The sequence below is a fragment of the Trichomycterus rosablanca genome, chromosome 1 (assembly GCF_030014385.1).
Source record: "Trichomycterus rosablanca isolate fTriRos1 chromosome 1, fTriRos1.hap1, whole genome shotgun sequence".
Lineage (NCBI taxonomy): Eukaryota > Metazoa > Chordata > Actinopteri > Siluriformes > Trichomycteridae > Trichomycterus > Trichomycterus rosablanca.
This window is the reverse complement of record NC_085988.1, coordinates 44424334-44441801: the sequence shown is the minus strand read 5'-3', so window position 1 is coordinate 44441801 and position 17468 is coordinate 44424334. Positions and strand designations below refer to the sequence as shown.

General features: G+C 39.7%; 1 protein-coding gene across 2 annotated transcripts in view; it reads left to right on the top strand.

Annotated features, from left to right (window-relative positions):
* The window catches only part of camk1db (calcium/calmodulin-dependent protein kinase 1Db), a 30866-nt gene extending 15402 nt beyond the window's left edge, over positions 1 to 15464 (top strand). For both annotated transcript variants that reach the window (XM_062993281.1, XM_062993277.1), the window contains 9 exons: positions 5713 to 5787; positions 7771 to 7909; positions 8010 to 8139; positions 11827 to 11902; positions 12444 to 12556; positions 12665 to 12743; positions 13337 to 13424; positions 13519 to 13681; positions 14719 to 15464. In XM_062993281.1, coding sequence (XP_062849351.1) covers positions 5713 to 5787; positions 7771 to 7909; positions 8010 to 8139; positions 11827 to 11902; positions 12444 to 12556; positions 12665 to 12743; positions 13337 to 13424; positions 13519 to 13681; positions 14719 to 14810 — 955 coding nt within the window. In that variant the 3' untranslated portion in view covers positions 14811 to 15464. The remainder of the gene's footprint in view (positions 1 to 5712; positions 5788 to 7770; positions 7910 to 8009; positions 8140 to 11826; positions 11903 to 12443; positions 12557 to 12664; positions 12744 to 13336; positions 13425 to 13518; positions 13682 to 14718) is intronic.
* The last annotated feature ends 2004 nt before the right edge of the window (positions 15465 to 17468 follow it).

Here is a 17468-nt window from a genome sequence, read left to right as displayed (position 1 = left end):
TTCCACCAACCCGTTATCCCAGGGTGTTTCTTATTTCCACTTTCAATGCTTCAAATCATTTTCAGCACAATCAGGAAAAAGCTTCAAAAGGTAAGCAACAAGCACTTCCTGTGTATTGTACCTACCCTTTCCATCTGATCGGCCGTTTGTAAATTTGTCTCGGCATTGGTAAAAGTGTTTCAGCTCTTGTAAATTTGTTTTTGTTGTAAATTAGTTTTTGTTTTTTTTTGTCATTTTGTTTTCTAAAATGTTAATTTGTTTTGCACTTCTCGGCCACCGTAGTGTTTTAATACAGTAAAACTTTTAAGGTAGCACAAAAAGTATTTTCTTAGTCACATGTTGCCATGGCAGTCATCTTTGTGAGGAAGATGAAAGTGATGTAATCAGATTAATGTGGTAACTGTCTGCTATTTGTTTGCTCTTGAACTAAATGTATTATGTAATTTTCTGAGGTGCAGTAAGAGCACAGGTGGCAGTTTTCCCCAGTGTTCAGTTTTAAAGGTATGCCCAGTCCGACAGCGAAGCAACGCAAAAAAAGCGACACGTTGTCATTCATTTTTAATTAGAGCTGACGATTTCTGGCAACAGGAGGTGGAGCAAACGTTAGCGATACGAAGTGGGTGGAGTTGGCAACGTGAAAAAATTGGGAGCGAAATGATGTGGCGATTACCAATAGAAATTCAGAATTGAGTGTTGATTAACAGTTCCTACTAGAGATGGAAGAAAAACTTGTCAGGGTGTAAAACAAAAAGAATGCAGACAAATGCAGTTTTCTTGTTGACTGCACAGACAATGGTGCACTACACAGGGATAAAATATTTATAGACAAGCATTTTCCCTCAAGGATTTTTATTTTTATATCTGATTTGTAATTAAGTTTTTTTTTTGTATATATGCTCTTTAGAAACTAGACAGTAAAGTATGCTGTATTGCCATGGCATTATTTTTTTTTTGGTAAATTTTTTGCTTGGCGTCAGTTAAACCACGGCAATCAAACACACATGCTTTTGGTGTGAACCCAGGGTGATGAGCAATTCAGGCGACAAGGGGCGAGACATTCCCAGCTCGTTATACGCCAAGGACTGGCTCGTGACAGCATTCTAGTCAAAGAAGCGACTTACAATTGAGACTGTATGTATTGCAAGCAATTGAGGGTTAAGGACCTTGCTCAAGGGCCCAACAGTGGCAACCTGCCAATGTTGGGGCTTAAACCAGCAACCTTATGATTACTAGTCCAGTACCTTTACCGCTGAGATACCGCTGCCCATGTAGGAGTTAATGCTAACCCAGTAGGAATTACAAGATTTGGAGAAGGCTTAGGGTTTACTCATTGGCACATTGTATTCATACTAGAAAGTATGATTGCTGGATTCAGATCTTTTGAGTTTGAATGTCAGCCCTGTAATTGACTGTGCGTAAGGCAGGCACTCTTGGCCATGCCTAAGGGGAACAGGGTCCTCCAGTCTCTGCAGATGAATGTGTAACGAGGTGGGTCGTGGCTCATGAGTGAAGAAGCATGAGTTGACTCTCTTTACACAATATGGTTTTCAATGAGACAAGAAGCAGCCAGCTACTTCACAGGTGTCAGTTGTCCTCGTTCAAAACAGGGGTGGTGCAGCAGCGGAAGAAGTTACTATTAGGGAATGGACATGTATAGATTAAAAAATACAGAAATAGGATAGGACATAATAAGATGAGATGCCATTATATTCTGATTGGTCAAATTATTGGAAGACATTATTTGTCTTCTTCTCCATTCACGTAGCATTATAAACCATTATTTTACCAAACATCATGTCTGCAAAATGCCAAAGATTGCAGACAACTCATAACAGAAATGAGTTATGGGTTACATAAATGTTATGTGCTGGGTCAAAAATATACTTGCTAAAACCTGTTTCCTTGAAAAAAGTTTTACTATTTATTAAAAGCAGCTGGAACACAGGTGGTGCTGTCAACAGTCAGGCAAGACGTACATTACCACTGGCATGAATGATGTTGTGCAAGAAAGAATTCTATATGGACAAAAGTAAGGGGGCACCTACACACACACATATACACACATACAAAAACACACACGTGGCGGCTTGCTTTATACCACTCCAGCTGACGCTTGCCATTGTGCTCAGTGATGTAAAGCTTGTGTGAAGCTGCTTCGCCATGGAAACCCATAGCGTAAAGTTCCCGGCACACAGTTTATGTGCTGATATTAATGCCAGAAGAGGTTTGGAACTCGGTTATTAAGGCAGCAGAGCGTTGGTGACTTACATGCAAAGCAACACTGGTCTTTACATGGTCTTTTTTCATGGCTGAGTTGCTATGGTTCCTAATCTATTGCACTTTTTAATAATACCACTGACTGTTCACTGTGGAATATACAGTATAGGAGGGAAGAAATTTTACAAACTGACTTGCTCTGTTTTTCACCAGAATTAACTCCTCTGAACTTTCTGATGCATTTATACACCGACCAGGCATAACATTGTGACCACTGACAGGTGAAGTGAATAACACTGATTATCTCTTCATCACATCACCTGTTAGTGGGTGGGATATATTAGGCAGCAAGTGAACATTTTATCCTCAAAGTTGATGTGTTAGAAGCAGGAAAAATGGACAAGCGTAAGGGCTAAATTGTGATGGCTAGACGACTGGGTCAGAGCATCTCCAAAACTGCAGCTCTTGTGGGGTGTTTCTGGTCTGCAGTGGTCAGTATCTGTCAAAAGTGGTCCAAGGAAGGAACAGTGGTAAACCGGCGACAGGGTCATGGGCGGCCAAGGCTCATTGATGCACGTGGGGAGCGAAAGCTGGCCCGTGTGGTCAGATCAAACAGACGAGCTACTGTAGCTCAAATCGCTGAAGAAGTTAATGCTGGTGCTGATAGAAAGATGTCAGAATACACAGTACATCACAGTTTGTTACGTATGGGGCTGCATAGCCGCAGACCAGTCAGGGTGCCCATGCTGACCCCTGTCCACCGCCGAAAGCGGCAACAATGGGCACGTGAACATTGGAACTGGACCACGGAGCAATGGAAGAAGGTGGCCTGGTCTGAAGAATCACGTTTTCTTTTACATCACGTGGATGGCCGGGTGCGTGTACGTCGCTTACCTGGGGAACACATGGCACCAGGATGCACTATGGGAAGAAGGCAAGCCGGCGGAGGCAGGTGCAGAGGAGTTAAAGGATCTGCTGCTAAAATCTTGGTGCCAGATAACACACCTTCAGGGGTGTAATTGAGTCCATGCCTCGACGGGTCAGGGCTGTTTTGGCAGCAGAAGGGGGACCAACACAATATTAGGAAGGTGGTCATAATGTTATGCCTAATTCGTGTATAATTTAAATAATGAATGACAAATTGATTATTAAAATACTGCTCACTGTGTTTTTGATCATTTTACTTTTCTAAATATCTGCCTTGTTCAATACATTACACTGTTTTTTAATTAATAATTCATGTTTATGACAGTTATGTTTTATATTGTAATGAGATGCTATAAGCTTGTCGGTTATTTGTTTAAACAACGACTAAAAGTGGTTAGTTAGAAATTGGCAAAATTTGCATCGCTGCTCCTCTGAGAGCTGGATGAGTCAGGCGGTCGCCACACCAACCTGCATCTTCTTAAGAGTCCACAGCGTATACATGCTTTCAGAAAACTGTCAAATACATACAATTCTCATCAGCTGCACCTCACTGTGTGCATGTAGTGCTGTGGGGGGTACAACACAGCAGCAGGAAAATCTGACCATGTCCATTCTATTTTTACCTGTGTGGTGTTCCCTCCCACACAAGTCTCATCTTCCTCTCCTACCAGTGACACATGCAGCCTCCTCTGCAACCCTCGCTATTCCGCACACGTTTGCGCTCAAGTCCAACTTGATGGTTGTCATGGTAAAAAAGGAGCAGGGCTGGATATGATGAGGAAAGGGGGTTGTGCAGAAAGCTGAGGATTATCTGCTCCTCATTTGGTACTGTAGGGATACAACACAGCCACAAAAATAGCTGTTCATGTAAATTTTGACCTATGGGTGCTTATTTACTGAAAAAACAACAACGTGACAACAGTGTGTCTGTTCAGATACAGTGCAGCCCTTAAACTGGTCTGATGTTTTAAAACTAACAGCTGCTAAGTTGTTATATTCATTATATGCATTTATGGAGGATTGTGCTTTTAACTAAGCAATATAGCACTGGGACAGTGGTAGCCTAGTGGGTAGAGCTTTGGGCTATCAGCCGGAAGATTGGTGGTTCAAATCCAGGCTCTGCTAAGCATACGCTGTTTGGTCCTTGAGCAAGGCCCTTAACCCTGTCTGCTCCAGGGGCGCCGTAAGGTGGCTGACCCTGCGCTCTGACCACAGCTTCCAAACAAGCTGGGATATGCGAAGAAAAAATTTCATTGTACTATACACCTGTATATGTATATATGACAAAGTATATCTTCTTCTACATTGCTTAAAATTTCATTCAATTTTAAAACCATGGGCTTAAATATGTGTATGTATATTTACAAATCTTTGCTTTTTAAATTTTTTTTCTGTCCAAAGTAATATGAAATTGGAATTGTTGCATACTACATACAAAATAGTGTGTGACATTGATAACTACAATGCTGATTTTATATGCTTTCTCACATCTCATAATTATGAAAAACAAAACCCAACTGTAATGAATTGGGCTAGACGAGACAAGAGAGGCTGACACACGCAGAGATGTTCTAACAAGAGTAATTAATAATAATGAAAAAAGCTAAATCTAAACTAAATGCTAACACTAATCTAAACATGCATGAACAAAGCTAAATCTAAACTAAATGCTATCGCTAAACACATAAACAAAGGTAAACATGAACTAGACTAAGACAACACATGAACTAAACAAGACGTAAACAAGAAGGAAACTAACAAGGGCATGAACTAGACGAGCATAAACTAAACAAGATCATTAACTAGACAAGAACATAAACTAGACAAGAGTATTCCAAACCAAACCATAAGAACATGCGCTAGGAAGCAAACCAACATCACAAACACAAACCAAAATCATAAGAAATCAAAATAGCCTCCAATCTCCGATCCACCGCTGCTTGCTTAAATCCTCTTAGCTCATTACCTCAGACGAGGTGCAGCTGTGGATAATTAGCCAGAGACCAGTCACAAAGAGTGTTGGCTTAGCACCAGTCACAAAGGTGTTGGCTTAGCACTGAAAACAAACTTAACATAAACACACTCCAGGAGCACAGAGGCTTGATTCGTGACACCAACCCCGTAACCCCCACGCAAATACCTTTATCTTTATTTTATCACCTATCGTATTTACTTATTTATTGGTGCCATTCAAATATCAGAGGGTTAGAGTTAATACTGCAGTCAGTAATGAAGTGGCGTGTGTGTGTGTGTGTGTGTGTGTGTATGTATGTCTGCCCTGTGATGGATTGGCGCCCCGTCCAGGGTGTTATTGTGTGCCTTGCGCCTGTTGAAAAAGAAAGTGAGAGAGTAATCAAGTGTCTCAGATTATGAAGAGTATCTGGGTAAAAGTAGCTATATAGTATATAGTATTAGCAAAGTTCATCAATGACAAATTAACACAGCAATGAAATATTTATTCTTTGTCAGTATACACCAGTGTTTAAGTGGAGAGATGGAGTAGAGCACAGTGCTGGGTTAAGCAAGAAATTTAAAATATCACAGGCTAATCATGTATTCTTTTCTCAGGATAAAGCACGAGAACATTGTGGCTCTTGAGGACATCTATGAAAGCCCCAGCCATCTGTACCTCATCATGCAACTGTAAGCATAATGAAAGTGGCCACTTTCGGCCCACTCTTATCAGAAACAGGAATGACTTCACTCATATTATACGTAACGGGGCAGGAACGTGCCTTGCTACAGAAAGTGGGAGGCGAGTCCCACACACCTGCAAAAATGGAAATAGAACCCATTTGCAAATAGTTAATCCAGTTAGATCAACGCAGTGACTAAAAAGCCACTAACAACAAAGGGGATGGTTGCAATTTAATGAGGTGGCTGAATTAATAGAGACAACGTAACAAATTATTTATTTTATTTACTTATTAGTGGGTTTTTTTATTTATTATAATATTTTTTTCTACTCTTTTTTCCCCCAATTTTTATCCCCCAGTCTAGTCTTGTCCAATTACTGTCTATACTGATTCGACCCTTCACCGCTGACTGAGGACGCCTCTCAACTGACTTGCCCCCCCCCGGTACACACAGTCAGTACAGATAGTGCATTTTTCACCTGCACGAGTCGAGTTCATATACTTGACGGGCACTGTGTACGGAGGACCACACCCCCATCAGCATTATTCCTCAGCCCTGTGCAGGCGCCATCAGTCAGCCATCAGTCGCACCAGTTATGAGGACCTATGATCCGACTTTCTTACCCCTAAGAACAACAGCCAATCGCTGTTTATACTGCCGCCCAGCCTAGTCGGAAAGGCAGAGCTGAGATTCGATACGATGTATTCGAAATCCCAACTCTGGTGAGCTAGTTTACTTTACCGCTGCGCCACCTGAGCGGCTGTTACTTATTAGTATTTTAACATCATGTTTTACACACTTTGGTTACATTTATGACAGAAACGTTAGTTACTGGTTACACAAGATTCATAAGTTTTTACTGTCAAACACAGTCATGGACAATTTTGTATCTCCAATTCACCTCACTTACATGTCTTTGGACTGTGGGAGGAAACTGGAGCTCCCAGAGGAAACCCATGCAGACACAGGGAGAACATGCAAACTCCACACAAAAAGAATCCAGACCATTTCTCCTAGGAATCGAACCCATGACCTTCTTGCTATGAGGCGACAAAGTAACAAATGAAAGACACAAAAAACATCTGCAACCCGCAACAGAGAAAGTGCATACAACAGGGATAGTGCAGAAGTAAGACCTGGATGTCATAATATAACAGGCTTTATGGAAATAGAATAGACAGCTGGGCTATGAATAAATAGATTTCGTATGCTACCACTTTCGCCTCCATGAATTAGTTCTACGGGTGTTTCTGCTCCAGAAAAGGTGCCACAGGGGCAATCCTCTCTCCCCCAGAAGGCCCAAAGACCAGGGGCAGTTTCCAGAAACCAAAAGAATGCTGACATCCCACATTCCAAGCTATTGTACCTTACTGTTGTGGCGCTGTTACTGACTGTATGTTTTGCATTTGTCTGTGTTGTCATGTGTTGTTATTTATTTTCATCTGGTTCATGTTGAGAAGTACCATACAGAATTGCATTGTATTAAATTGTCTATTATAATCTATTACAGTGTTAGCGAGCTTATCAACTCTAATGAGTCAAACTAGACTGTATGGCCAAATGTATGTTTTACTACACCCATTGCCAATAAGTGTATAAACGTGTAAAATAAATTATATGCTTACAACTTTGTAGCCCCTGTGTGCAAAAAAAAAATTCATAAAGACATAGTTTGAACATAGTCTGACCTCCACACTTTTGGGATCGGTTGAAACACTGATTATAAGTCTTTTGGCTGTCTGGTCTCCAAGATTTTTAAATACACTCAAACATTTTGTAAAAAGCCTTTCTTACAGACTGTAAGCATATCTGAAAAGAAGTTGGGGGCTCCTTATTAATTCCAATGGTTTTGCAATGGGATGTCCATCAAGCTCATGAGCTGTTGTCACATACTTTTGGTCATATAGTGTTTTTGCCCAACATTAAGTGTTATTAAGCATTTTATATTGGTGGGAAAAAAGTCTTCTGATTTCTTTGTGTTCTCCTCAGTGTGTCTGGAGGTGAATTGTTTGATCGAATTGTGGAGAAAGGCTTTTACACTGAAAAAGATGCCAGTGCTTTAATAAAACAAGTTCTGGATGCAGTCAACTACCTCCACTCATTAGGCATCGTTCACAGAGACCTCAAGGTCAGCAGAGAAACTAAAATTCAATCTAATTATCTGCTCTGAATACTAAAAATTTTGTTGTTCATCTACTATTTTTCTCTTTTGTCTTTTCTCTTGATAGCCAGAGAATTTGTTATATGTTAATCCTCATGATCAGTCTAAAATAATGATTAGCGACTTCGGCCTGTCCAAGATGGAGGGAGCAGCAAACGACATCATGTCAACAGCCTGTGGGACTCCGGGATATGTTGGTAAGGTTGCTGGTCAAAGACAAGCTTTAAAGCACTTATTCTGCTAACACAGAAACATACACTGATCAGTCATAACATTAAAACCACCTCCTTGTTTCTACACTCACTGTCCATTTTATCAGCTCCATTTACCATATAGAAGCACTTTGTAGTTCTACAATTACTGACTGTAGTCCTCTGTTGCCATCTGTTTCTCTACATACTTTTTAACCTGCTTTTACTCTGTTCTTCAATGGTCAGGACCTTCACAGGACCACCACAGAGCAGGTATTATTTAGGTGGTGGATCATTCTCAGCACTGCATTGACACTGACTTGGTGGTGGTGTGTTAGTGTGTGTTGTGCTGGTATGAGTGGATCAGACACAGCAGCGCTGCTGGAGTTTTTTTAAAATACCGTGTTCACTCACTGTCCACTCTATTAGACACTCCTACCTAGTTGGTCGGGCGGCACGGTGGCTAAGTGGGTAGCACTGTCACCTCACAGCAAGAATGTCCTGGGTCCGATCCCCCGGTGGGGCATTCTGGGTCCTTTCTGTGTGCAGTTTGCATGTTCTCCCCGTGTCTGCCTGGGTTTACTCCGGGTGCTCCGGTTTCCTCCCGCAGTCCAAAGACATGCAAGTGAGGTGAATTGGAGACACTGAATTGTCCAGGACTGTGTTCGATATAAACTTGTGAACTGATGAGTCTTGTGTAATGAGTAACTACCGTTCCCTGTCATGAATGTAACCAAAAGTGTAAAACATGACGTTAAAATCCTAATAAACAAACAAACAAACCTAGTTGGTCCACCTTGTAGATGTAAAGTCAGAGACGATCACTCATCTATTGCTGTGAGTTGGTCATCAGTGGTCACAGGACGCTGCCCACGGGGCGCTTTTGTCTGCATATATTTTTGGTTGGTGGACTATTCTCAGTCCAGCAGTGACAGTGAGGTGTTTAAAAACATTATCAGCATTGCTGTGTTTTATCCACTCATACCAGCACAACACACACTAACACACCACCACCATGTCAGTGTCACTGCAGTGCTGAAAATCATCCACCACCCAAATAATACCTACTCTGTAGTGGTTCTGGGAGAGTCCTGACCATTGAAGAACAGCATGAAAAGGGGGCTAACAAAGCATGCAGAGAAACATATGGACTACAGTCAGTAATTGTATAACCAGATATATAAGTGTATAATTTAATATATAAGTGCTTCTGTATGGTAAGTGGAGCTAATAAAATGAACAGTGTGTGTAGAAACAAGGAGGTGGTTTTAATGTTATGGCTGATCGGTGAATCTAGTGTTATTGTTTATTAATTTACCCAACATAACTGCCATTAGGTGGCAGTAGACAGTTAAAGATTTCAGAAAAGCATGGGTATGGTAATTTTTCACAGTAACGTAAACACAGTACTGTAAAACAAAAGTACCCTCCTTTTAAAGTGCCTGTTAAGACATGTTTGTCATGGTAAATTATTTATAATCATTAAATATTTTATTCATGCAGTAAGCATGTGTTGTCCTGTGTAAAAATGGATAGAATATAAATTGACCAGATTTATTTTTTGCTAGTTGAACATGGCCAGATTTGATTTAAGCTAACCTTGTAGAATGTAAATCTTCTTCTGAACCCCAGCAGTAAGTTAGCCGTCAACCGAAGGTTTTTAGCACAACAGCTTGCTACAAGGCAGAGATGTTCACAAGTCACAAAATACGAGTCTGAGTCAAGTCACGAGTCTTTGGGCTGGAGTCCAAGTCAAGTCACAAGTCTTTAGGCTAGAGTCCGAGTCAAGTCACAAGTCTTTAGGCTAGAGTCCGAGTCAAGTCACGAGTCAATATAATATACCCAAAACATATATTGGAAATGTAGCGTAGAAATTTTTTTTTTAATCAGAAGGTCTGATTGGTTCAGAAAGCGGTCTTTCAACCATTAGTGCCAGTTCTGTAGGAGCGTGTCATTCACCCCAGTTGTTCCTGTGAAGTGCACAACGTAGGGTATTCCACCATTTCAAGTGAGATTCCAATTCAAAGGTAACGAAAATGTTCAAATAAAGTGAACTTCAAACTGTGTAGGGGGTAGGGAGCAACACTTCATCACTACGCCGGAAGCTGACATTTACCCATTGCGTGCGTTGCGGGTTAGCACATTTGTTGTCATTTTTTTGAGAGTCATGAGTCGAATCCGAGTCTGAACTCACTGTGCGTGCAACTTACGTGCGACTTGTCCCCATCTCTGCTTCAAGGTAATTTCAGAAGAGCTAAGCATAATGTTGCTTAATTCTGGAAATAATTTCAAACCCTTTTCTACAGGTCTAAGACACAACCAAACCAAAGTGTAAGCCATATTTTTTAAATCGATTGAACTTCCTCGTAACTGACCTGTGATCATTTTTCCCAGTTCACAACAACAATTCACAAAAGTTACAAAAGATTACAGATAAACATTTAAATTATGCAGACATCTCTAGCATCAGCCAAGGCCAGTGTTTATGAAAAAGCATTTTCATGGCCGCTCAGGTGGCGCAGCGGTAAAAACACACACTGCAACCAGGCTGGGATGTCGAATACATCGTATCGAATCTCAGCTCTGCCTTGCCAGCTGAAGGCTGAGCGGCCACATGAACAACGATTGGCCGGTTGTTCAGGTGGGCGGGACTAAGCCGGATATGGGTCTCTCACTGTCAGACTGGTGCAATTACGACCTCTGCTGGCTGATTAGAGGCGCCTGCACAGAAATGGGGAAGGAATGCTCTTAGGGTGTGTCTCACTGTACACAACGCTAGGTGGCACAACACTCGTCAATGTGTGGGTGATAAGATGCATGCGGCTTGCTGCCCACGTGTCGGAGGGGGCGTGGGTTAGCTTCGATCTCCTCGGTCAGAGCAGGGATCGGCATAGGCAGAGAGGAAGCATGATGCAATTGGGCAATTGGACATGCTAAAGGGAGAGAAAAAGGGGAGAAAATGCATATAAAAAATATTATTATAAAAAACTAATTATAAAGGGTAGCAAAAAGGAAACATTTACATGTCGTCTCAAGTAAAAGCAAATACAGCACTGTGTAGCTGGAATGTTGCACCGACATTGAAACATTGCAGTGGCAGTGTCTTGGTGTGGGGGTGCTTTGCTGTACCTGGGACCTAGACAAATTGGAGTTAATTAGAGAATAATTAATTACACTTTTAATTTGTAAATTCTTAAGGGAAATGTAAGGTCATTTTCTAAAGCTAGTGTGTAATTGGTTTATGCTGCAAGACAGTGATCCAAAATGAAAAACAGGTTCACATCTGAATGGCTAAAAAGAAACAGAATTTAAATTTTAATATGGCCTTTTCAATGCCCTGAATAGTTTCTGCCTGAAGAACTAGAATTGTGTCTGATTGAAGTAATTTATGGGGTGTGATCTGAAAAGATTAATGTCATATTATAAAAAATCTTCAGTAGCAAGCATGGCTGGTACAGGTGCCTAACTAGAAATTAATTAAAGGGAACTATTACTTCAGAGTGCAGTAGAGTTACTGCAGAGTGCAGTGAATTCATAAACTGATTGAATTAGTGTGACATCTAAATATACAGTATATTCATGGAAGCATTGTCTTATAATACAAAGAAAGATCTAATAAAACAATATTTTGAGGTGTCACTGACCCTTTATTATTTTAGTCTGTGTTCAATATTGCTTTCTCTTTTTTATTAGCTCCAGAAGTGCTGGCACAGAAGCCCTACAGTAAAGCAGTAGACTGCTGGTCTATTGGAGTTATTTCATATATATTGTGAGTAGTCATTGAGAGCTAAAACATTAGGACCACCCAACAATGTGCATGGCCATGCACATTTTATAACAGATGTGCATGTGACAGTCAGGGATATATTAAATGTTGGGCTGTTGGTAGTTACTTGCACTACATGTGTTGAATGCAGCAGACATGATCAGCATAAAGACCTGAGTGACTTTGATGATGGCTAAATCGTTATGGCTAGACAACTGGGTTGCAGTGTTTCCAAAATACCTGGGGTGCTCACAGCCAAGCATGTATGCCTTATTTACCCACATAAGGCACCAAGATGCAGGTCAATCCACCTCACAACATACAGAGGTTAAAAGACCTGCTGGTAATGACCTGGTACCAGATAGCACAGGACTTTTTTTAGATGGTCAGAACTGTTTTGACAGCATATTAGATGGGTGGTCCTAATATTTTGGCTTATTGAAGCATTTTTGCTGCTGTCTGCTTGTTTAATATTGTAATTGTAAATAAAAAAACAAAACTAATTAAAATAAAAATGGGTGTTTTTGTGTCCTCTCTCATTTAGATTGTGTGGCTATCCTCCTTTCTATGATGAGAATGACTCCAAGCTGTTTGAGCAGATCCTTAAGACTGAGTATGAGTTTGACTCACCGTACTGGGATGATATCTCAGATTCTGGTGAATAGTCAGTCTGCTTCAATATGTGTTCATATTCTTACGCAATATACCACAATGTTTCTGTTTCTTTTTTGTGTCTGTAACTTGTAAAATTGCTTTGTCTGACAGCTAAACATTTCATCAGTAATCTTATGCAGAAGGATCCAGAGAAGAGGTTTACATGTGATGAGGCTCTTCGACATCCCTGGTATGAGAATCTTTACACTGCATTTTTGTAAGATGTTTAATATCGACTTTGGATAATGTGGATTTTCCTGTTATCTCTAAAAACTGGATGACTATGGATTTAAATGTTTTCATTGAGGGTGGGAAGGTGGAGCAGCTGGAAGTGTTTGTGCTGCACAGTTTTAAGGTCAAAACTCTCTTCTGGTGACTCTGGAATATGGTATGTTGTGTCCATGTGGGATTCTTTCTGGTATTCTGGTTCCCTGCCACATCCCTAAAACATGTAGAAACATGCAGGACTCCCTCATGTCAGGCATCAAAATCTTCAAGGCAAATAAGTTATTAAAAATGATGGTGTTGAAGGTGTTCAGTAGCCTTGTTGTCATACAAATACAGAAATATAAATAAAAAAGTTTTTTTTTTAACTACATATCATCCTAAAAGGCAACAAAGAATATTTAGTTTAAGAGGTTCACCTGGAAAAAAAAAAGTTAGAAAGTGCGTTACAGACAATTTTTAAGAAACATGTTTTATTACATTTGACAAATATCTATTAAACACTCACTAGTTTATGCTTATTGATATTAAAACTGCAAAACTGATTTTTTCCTTTAGGATAGCTGGAGACACTGCTCTTTGTAAAAATATTCATGAGTCAGTCAGTCGGCAGATAAAGAAGAACTTTGCAAAGGCTAAATGGAAGGTTAGTAACAGTTTGTTTCAGTTGATGTGTGATAATGTTTGGTTAAGCAGTACATTTAGACCTGCATACATAAACCCACTTCTGTCTTTCACAGCAAGCCTTTAATGCTACAGCAGTGATTCGTCATATGAAGCGGTTGCAGCTGGGTAGCAGTTTGGGCAGCAGCATAGACGCCACAGTGCATAGAAATGAGAACCAATCAGCCATGGCTGTCAAGAGCCAGTCTATTGATGTACCCTCCATCAATCACAAAGACTGTAAGCTGTTAATATTAAGATTTATACTTAGAGTTGAAAACAATAGTTTACATACACTTGTAAAGGACATGCATGTCATGGAATTTTTATTGATTTTTGCAACTGTCCTTTTTCATGACTGGATAGAAAATTATTCATTTTTTACTTGCTACTTTATCTGGTTTGTGGTCGGTCAGATGCAACCTAAAAAAGCTAGGTGCTAGGCAAGCATACATCACAGACAGAGTGCCAAACCATCACAGTGTGTTTCACCCTCACATTATTTGCACACTTACACCTAGGGGCAAAAGGATAAATCACACACGGACACAAGGGTTAGTGGGAACACAAGAAAGCACATGCTTTCTGCTTTTGAAAATGTAGTTTTTGGTTGGTTTTCTGAAAAAAGAAGTACTGCTGGCTTAAAATATACATATAGTAGCTAAGATTATTAATCAGGTGGTGTGGAATGTATCTGTCATATAAAATGAAGTTGTTCTATGTTAATTTTTGAACCCACAGAAAAGCCCACAATAAATAAGTTGTTTTTGTTCACAAAAAATATAGACTGCCATTACACACATCTCAAATAAGTGTATGTAAACTACGTATCCCAAAACGTTTACGAAATTCATCCAGGCAGCATTGCATAATAATATTTTTCCCAACTTTCTACTGAACAATGCATGGACGTCCCTGGAAAAGATGACGTCTTGAAGGCAGCATATATTGATCTAAAATCTAAGTGTACTTTTCTGTATTAATACTGTCATCACAGAAGTGTAAATGACCTTTGCCAAGGGCACCAACACAACCACATATCATGTCAGACCCTGGCTTTCTGACTTATTGATTTCCAAGCCCTCTTGGAACATTCCTAAAGACACATATTAAAATCTTGTGGAAATCAACTGGGGCTATATATTAGGATGTCCACATCCTTTTGGGTGTATAGCATATCACGATGATATAGTTATTACCACGAGAAACACCTTTTAAGAGAGTTTTTTGAGAGTTTGTGTGTGTCTGTATGTTTGTGTGTGTGTATATGTGTGTAGATATGTCTCAGAAGGATTTGAACACTGGGGTCATGGAGAAGCGATGTGCACGGCCGTCCACCGTCACCACTATCATAACCGGATCCAAGTGATCTCAGAGAGTGAATACCCTTTCTTCTACCCTGGTCTCTTCTTGCCTCTTCATGCGCCTTGTTCAGTCATTGTTGTACCAGCCGCCAGTGAAGAGCACACTCTTCTCCACAACGGTAACTGATGGCACCATGTCTTACATGAGGAGTTGGTACTGAAAGACTTTTTGATGTTATTTATCAGTACTCCTGCTAAGGGCATAAGTGGTGTGACTTGGATTGGGCTGTGTGACTCTTTCATGAAGTTATGCACTATGGAGTTAATGGACTGTTCAGAGCTGAATTTAGATTGAAAATATTAATAAAGCATAGGGTAGATTGGAAATATAAATACACCATAGGATAGAGGAATTGTATAGAATTCTTTATTCATGATCTGTGCTTCATTTTTGCTGGTCCTTAGTTTGGTACATTCTGCTCCTGGGTTTGATGTATTATGAGTGGGTGATAAAATTATGTAACATTCAAATATCCAAAAAATCTAAATGTAACCTAGATCCTGTGCAGCTAGTTTATTTTTGATGGTTTTACCTACATTTTTGTGAGAGGTCAATTAAACAACTGCAGTGTACGTACTGTTTTTAAAATGTTGTCAGTGTTGTGCTCAGATTCGTGTGATTGTAGTGAAATTATTCCACTCAAATACCAATTTCTAAATGGGTGAGCAAATTAATAGTTCTCAAATTCCCAAACCCTTGTATTTTACAGATCATAGGTTGGTAAGTGATACTAATTCAGTCATTTTGATGTGTTTAAATCAGAAAAAGTCAGGACAGTATTGAAAATGCTAATACATTTACTTTTATTTTGTAACTGTATAACCCATGATGTTTCATGTTTTGTCTGGTAAGCTTTTTTTAATGCAGCATATGTTGCTCTAAGATCTTAATGTACTTTTCTGTGTTAATGCTGCCATCACAGAAGTGTAAATTACCTTGTCTAGGACACTGACACAGCCCCATACCATGACAGATCCTGCTTTTGGACTTAATGCTAATCAGTAACAGTAACTGGTCCTTTATGTCTTTGGTCAGGAGAACACATCATTCATTTCTTCCAAAAGGACCTGGAATGCTGATTCATCTGATCACAATACATGTTTCCACGGTGTGGTGGTCTATCCCAAATGCCTCCAAGCCTAGAGAACTCAACGCAGATTCTGGACATGGTTAACATAAGGCTTCTTATTTGCCAAGTAAAGTTGTAAATGGCATTTGTGCATGTAACTCTGTATTGTAGTGCTGGACAAAGGTTTGCCAAAGTAATCCCTTGCCCATGTGGTTATATCAGCTATTGTTGAGTGGCATTTTTTTATGCAGTGTTGTCTGAGGAATGGAAGATCATGTGTGTTCAGCTTAGACTTGTGCTATTGCTCTTTACACACTGAAATTCCTCCAGATTCCTTGAATCGTTTAATGATATTATGCACTGTAGAGGGAGAAAGGGTTTTTTTATTTGCATTTTCCATACTGTCCCAACTTTTTCTGATTTAAGGTTGTATTTCTTTTTGCCATAAAGTTGTTACTTTTTTGTAATCTTTCTAAAATGTATTAATGGTTTCAGAACTACCTTTGGCATTGGATGGCAATGTTACATAAAGTCTTGTGTCATAGGAAAAAAAATTGTCACACAAAGAATTGTAACTCTTCAGCCAAAATTTGTTATTGCCCAAGAATTATAGCAGTATAGCAGCTTTTAACTTGCACCACTGTTTCAACTGGCAAAAAATACTTGATCTGATCTCATGCCACATTTTTGCTACTGTATGCTGTATTTACTGAAATAACACACGATAAATGGGGAAACAGATAAAGACTGCTTTGCTCAAAATTTCTTTCCAGTCTTCATAGCAGTGTTCTGAATTTAGCAGCTAGGTGAAGTTTCTCTCAGTCATGCCATGCAGACCTGTTTCCTTTACTGCAGCTGTATTCTCTGTGTCTGCCACCCACATGAAGAGTTAAAAGTTTACGTGAACTGGCAGTAATAGGGTATTGGGTTCAATTTGTCATCACTGTGCAGGTGTAACATTTTCCATTAAAACACAGACTGAACGAGTAGTTTTAACAAACAAAATGGTAAAAATGTAGCATGTCTTTTTCAAAAATACACTGCCATATATGCTCCAAAATTATAATTCAGTCACTTTCTATAATTTAATGATGTAAACAAAAATCCCCAGAAACTATTAAGACTGTGTTACATACACAACATCTTGGTTATTTGGAACCCAATTATATGAAAGGTCTAATACTAAGATTACATCTGTTTGTACCAAAGACTAATTTAGGGTTATTAAAAATTAGGAGTTTCTTGCCTGCTGTTAGAGACAATACAGGGGTACTGGACTAGTAATCAGAAGGTCGCTGGTTCAAGCCCCACCACTGCCAGGTTGCTGCTGTTGGGCCCTTGAGTAAGGCCCTTAACCCTTAATTGCTCTGACTGTATACTGTAACTGTAATGTGAGTCGCTTTGTATAAAGGCATTTGCTAAATGCCCAAATTGTAAATTGTAAATACAATACATAAATACAACTGTGAGTATAATAGCAAATTTTGATTTTGACTGATGATAAATATATCACAAAAAATATATTGACCCTGCAATAGATTGGCGCCCTATCCAAGGTATTCCTGCCTTGCATCCAGGTGGACCTGGACCCTT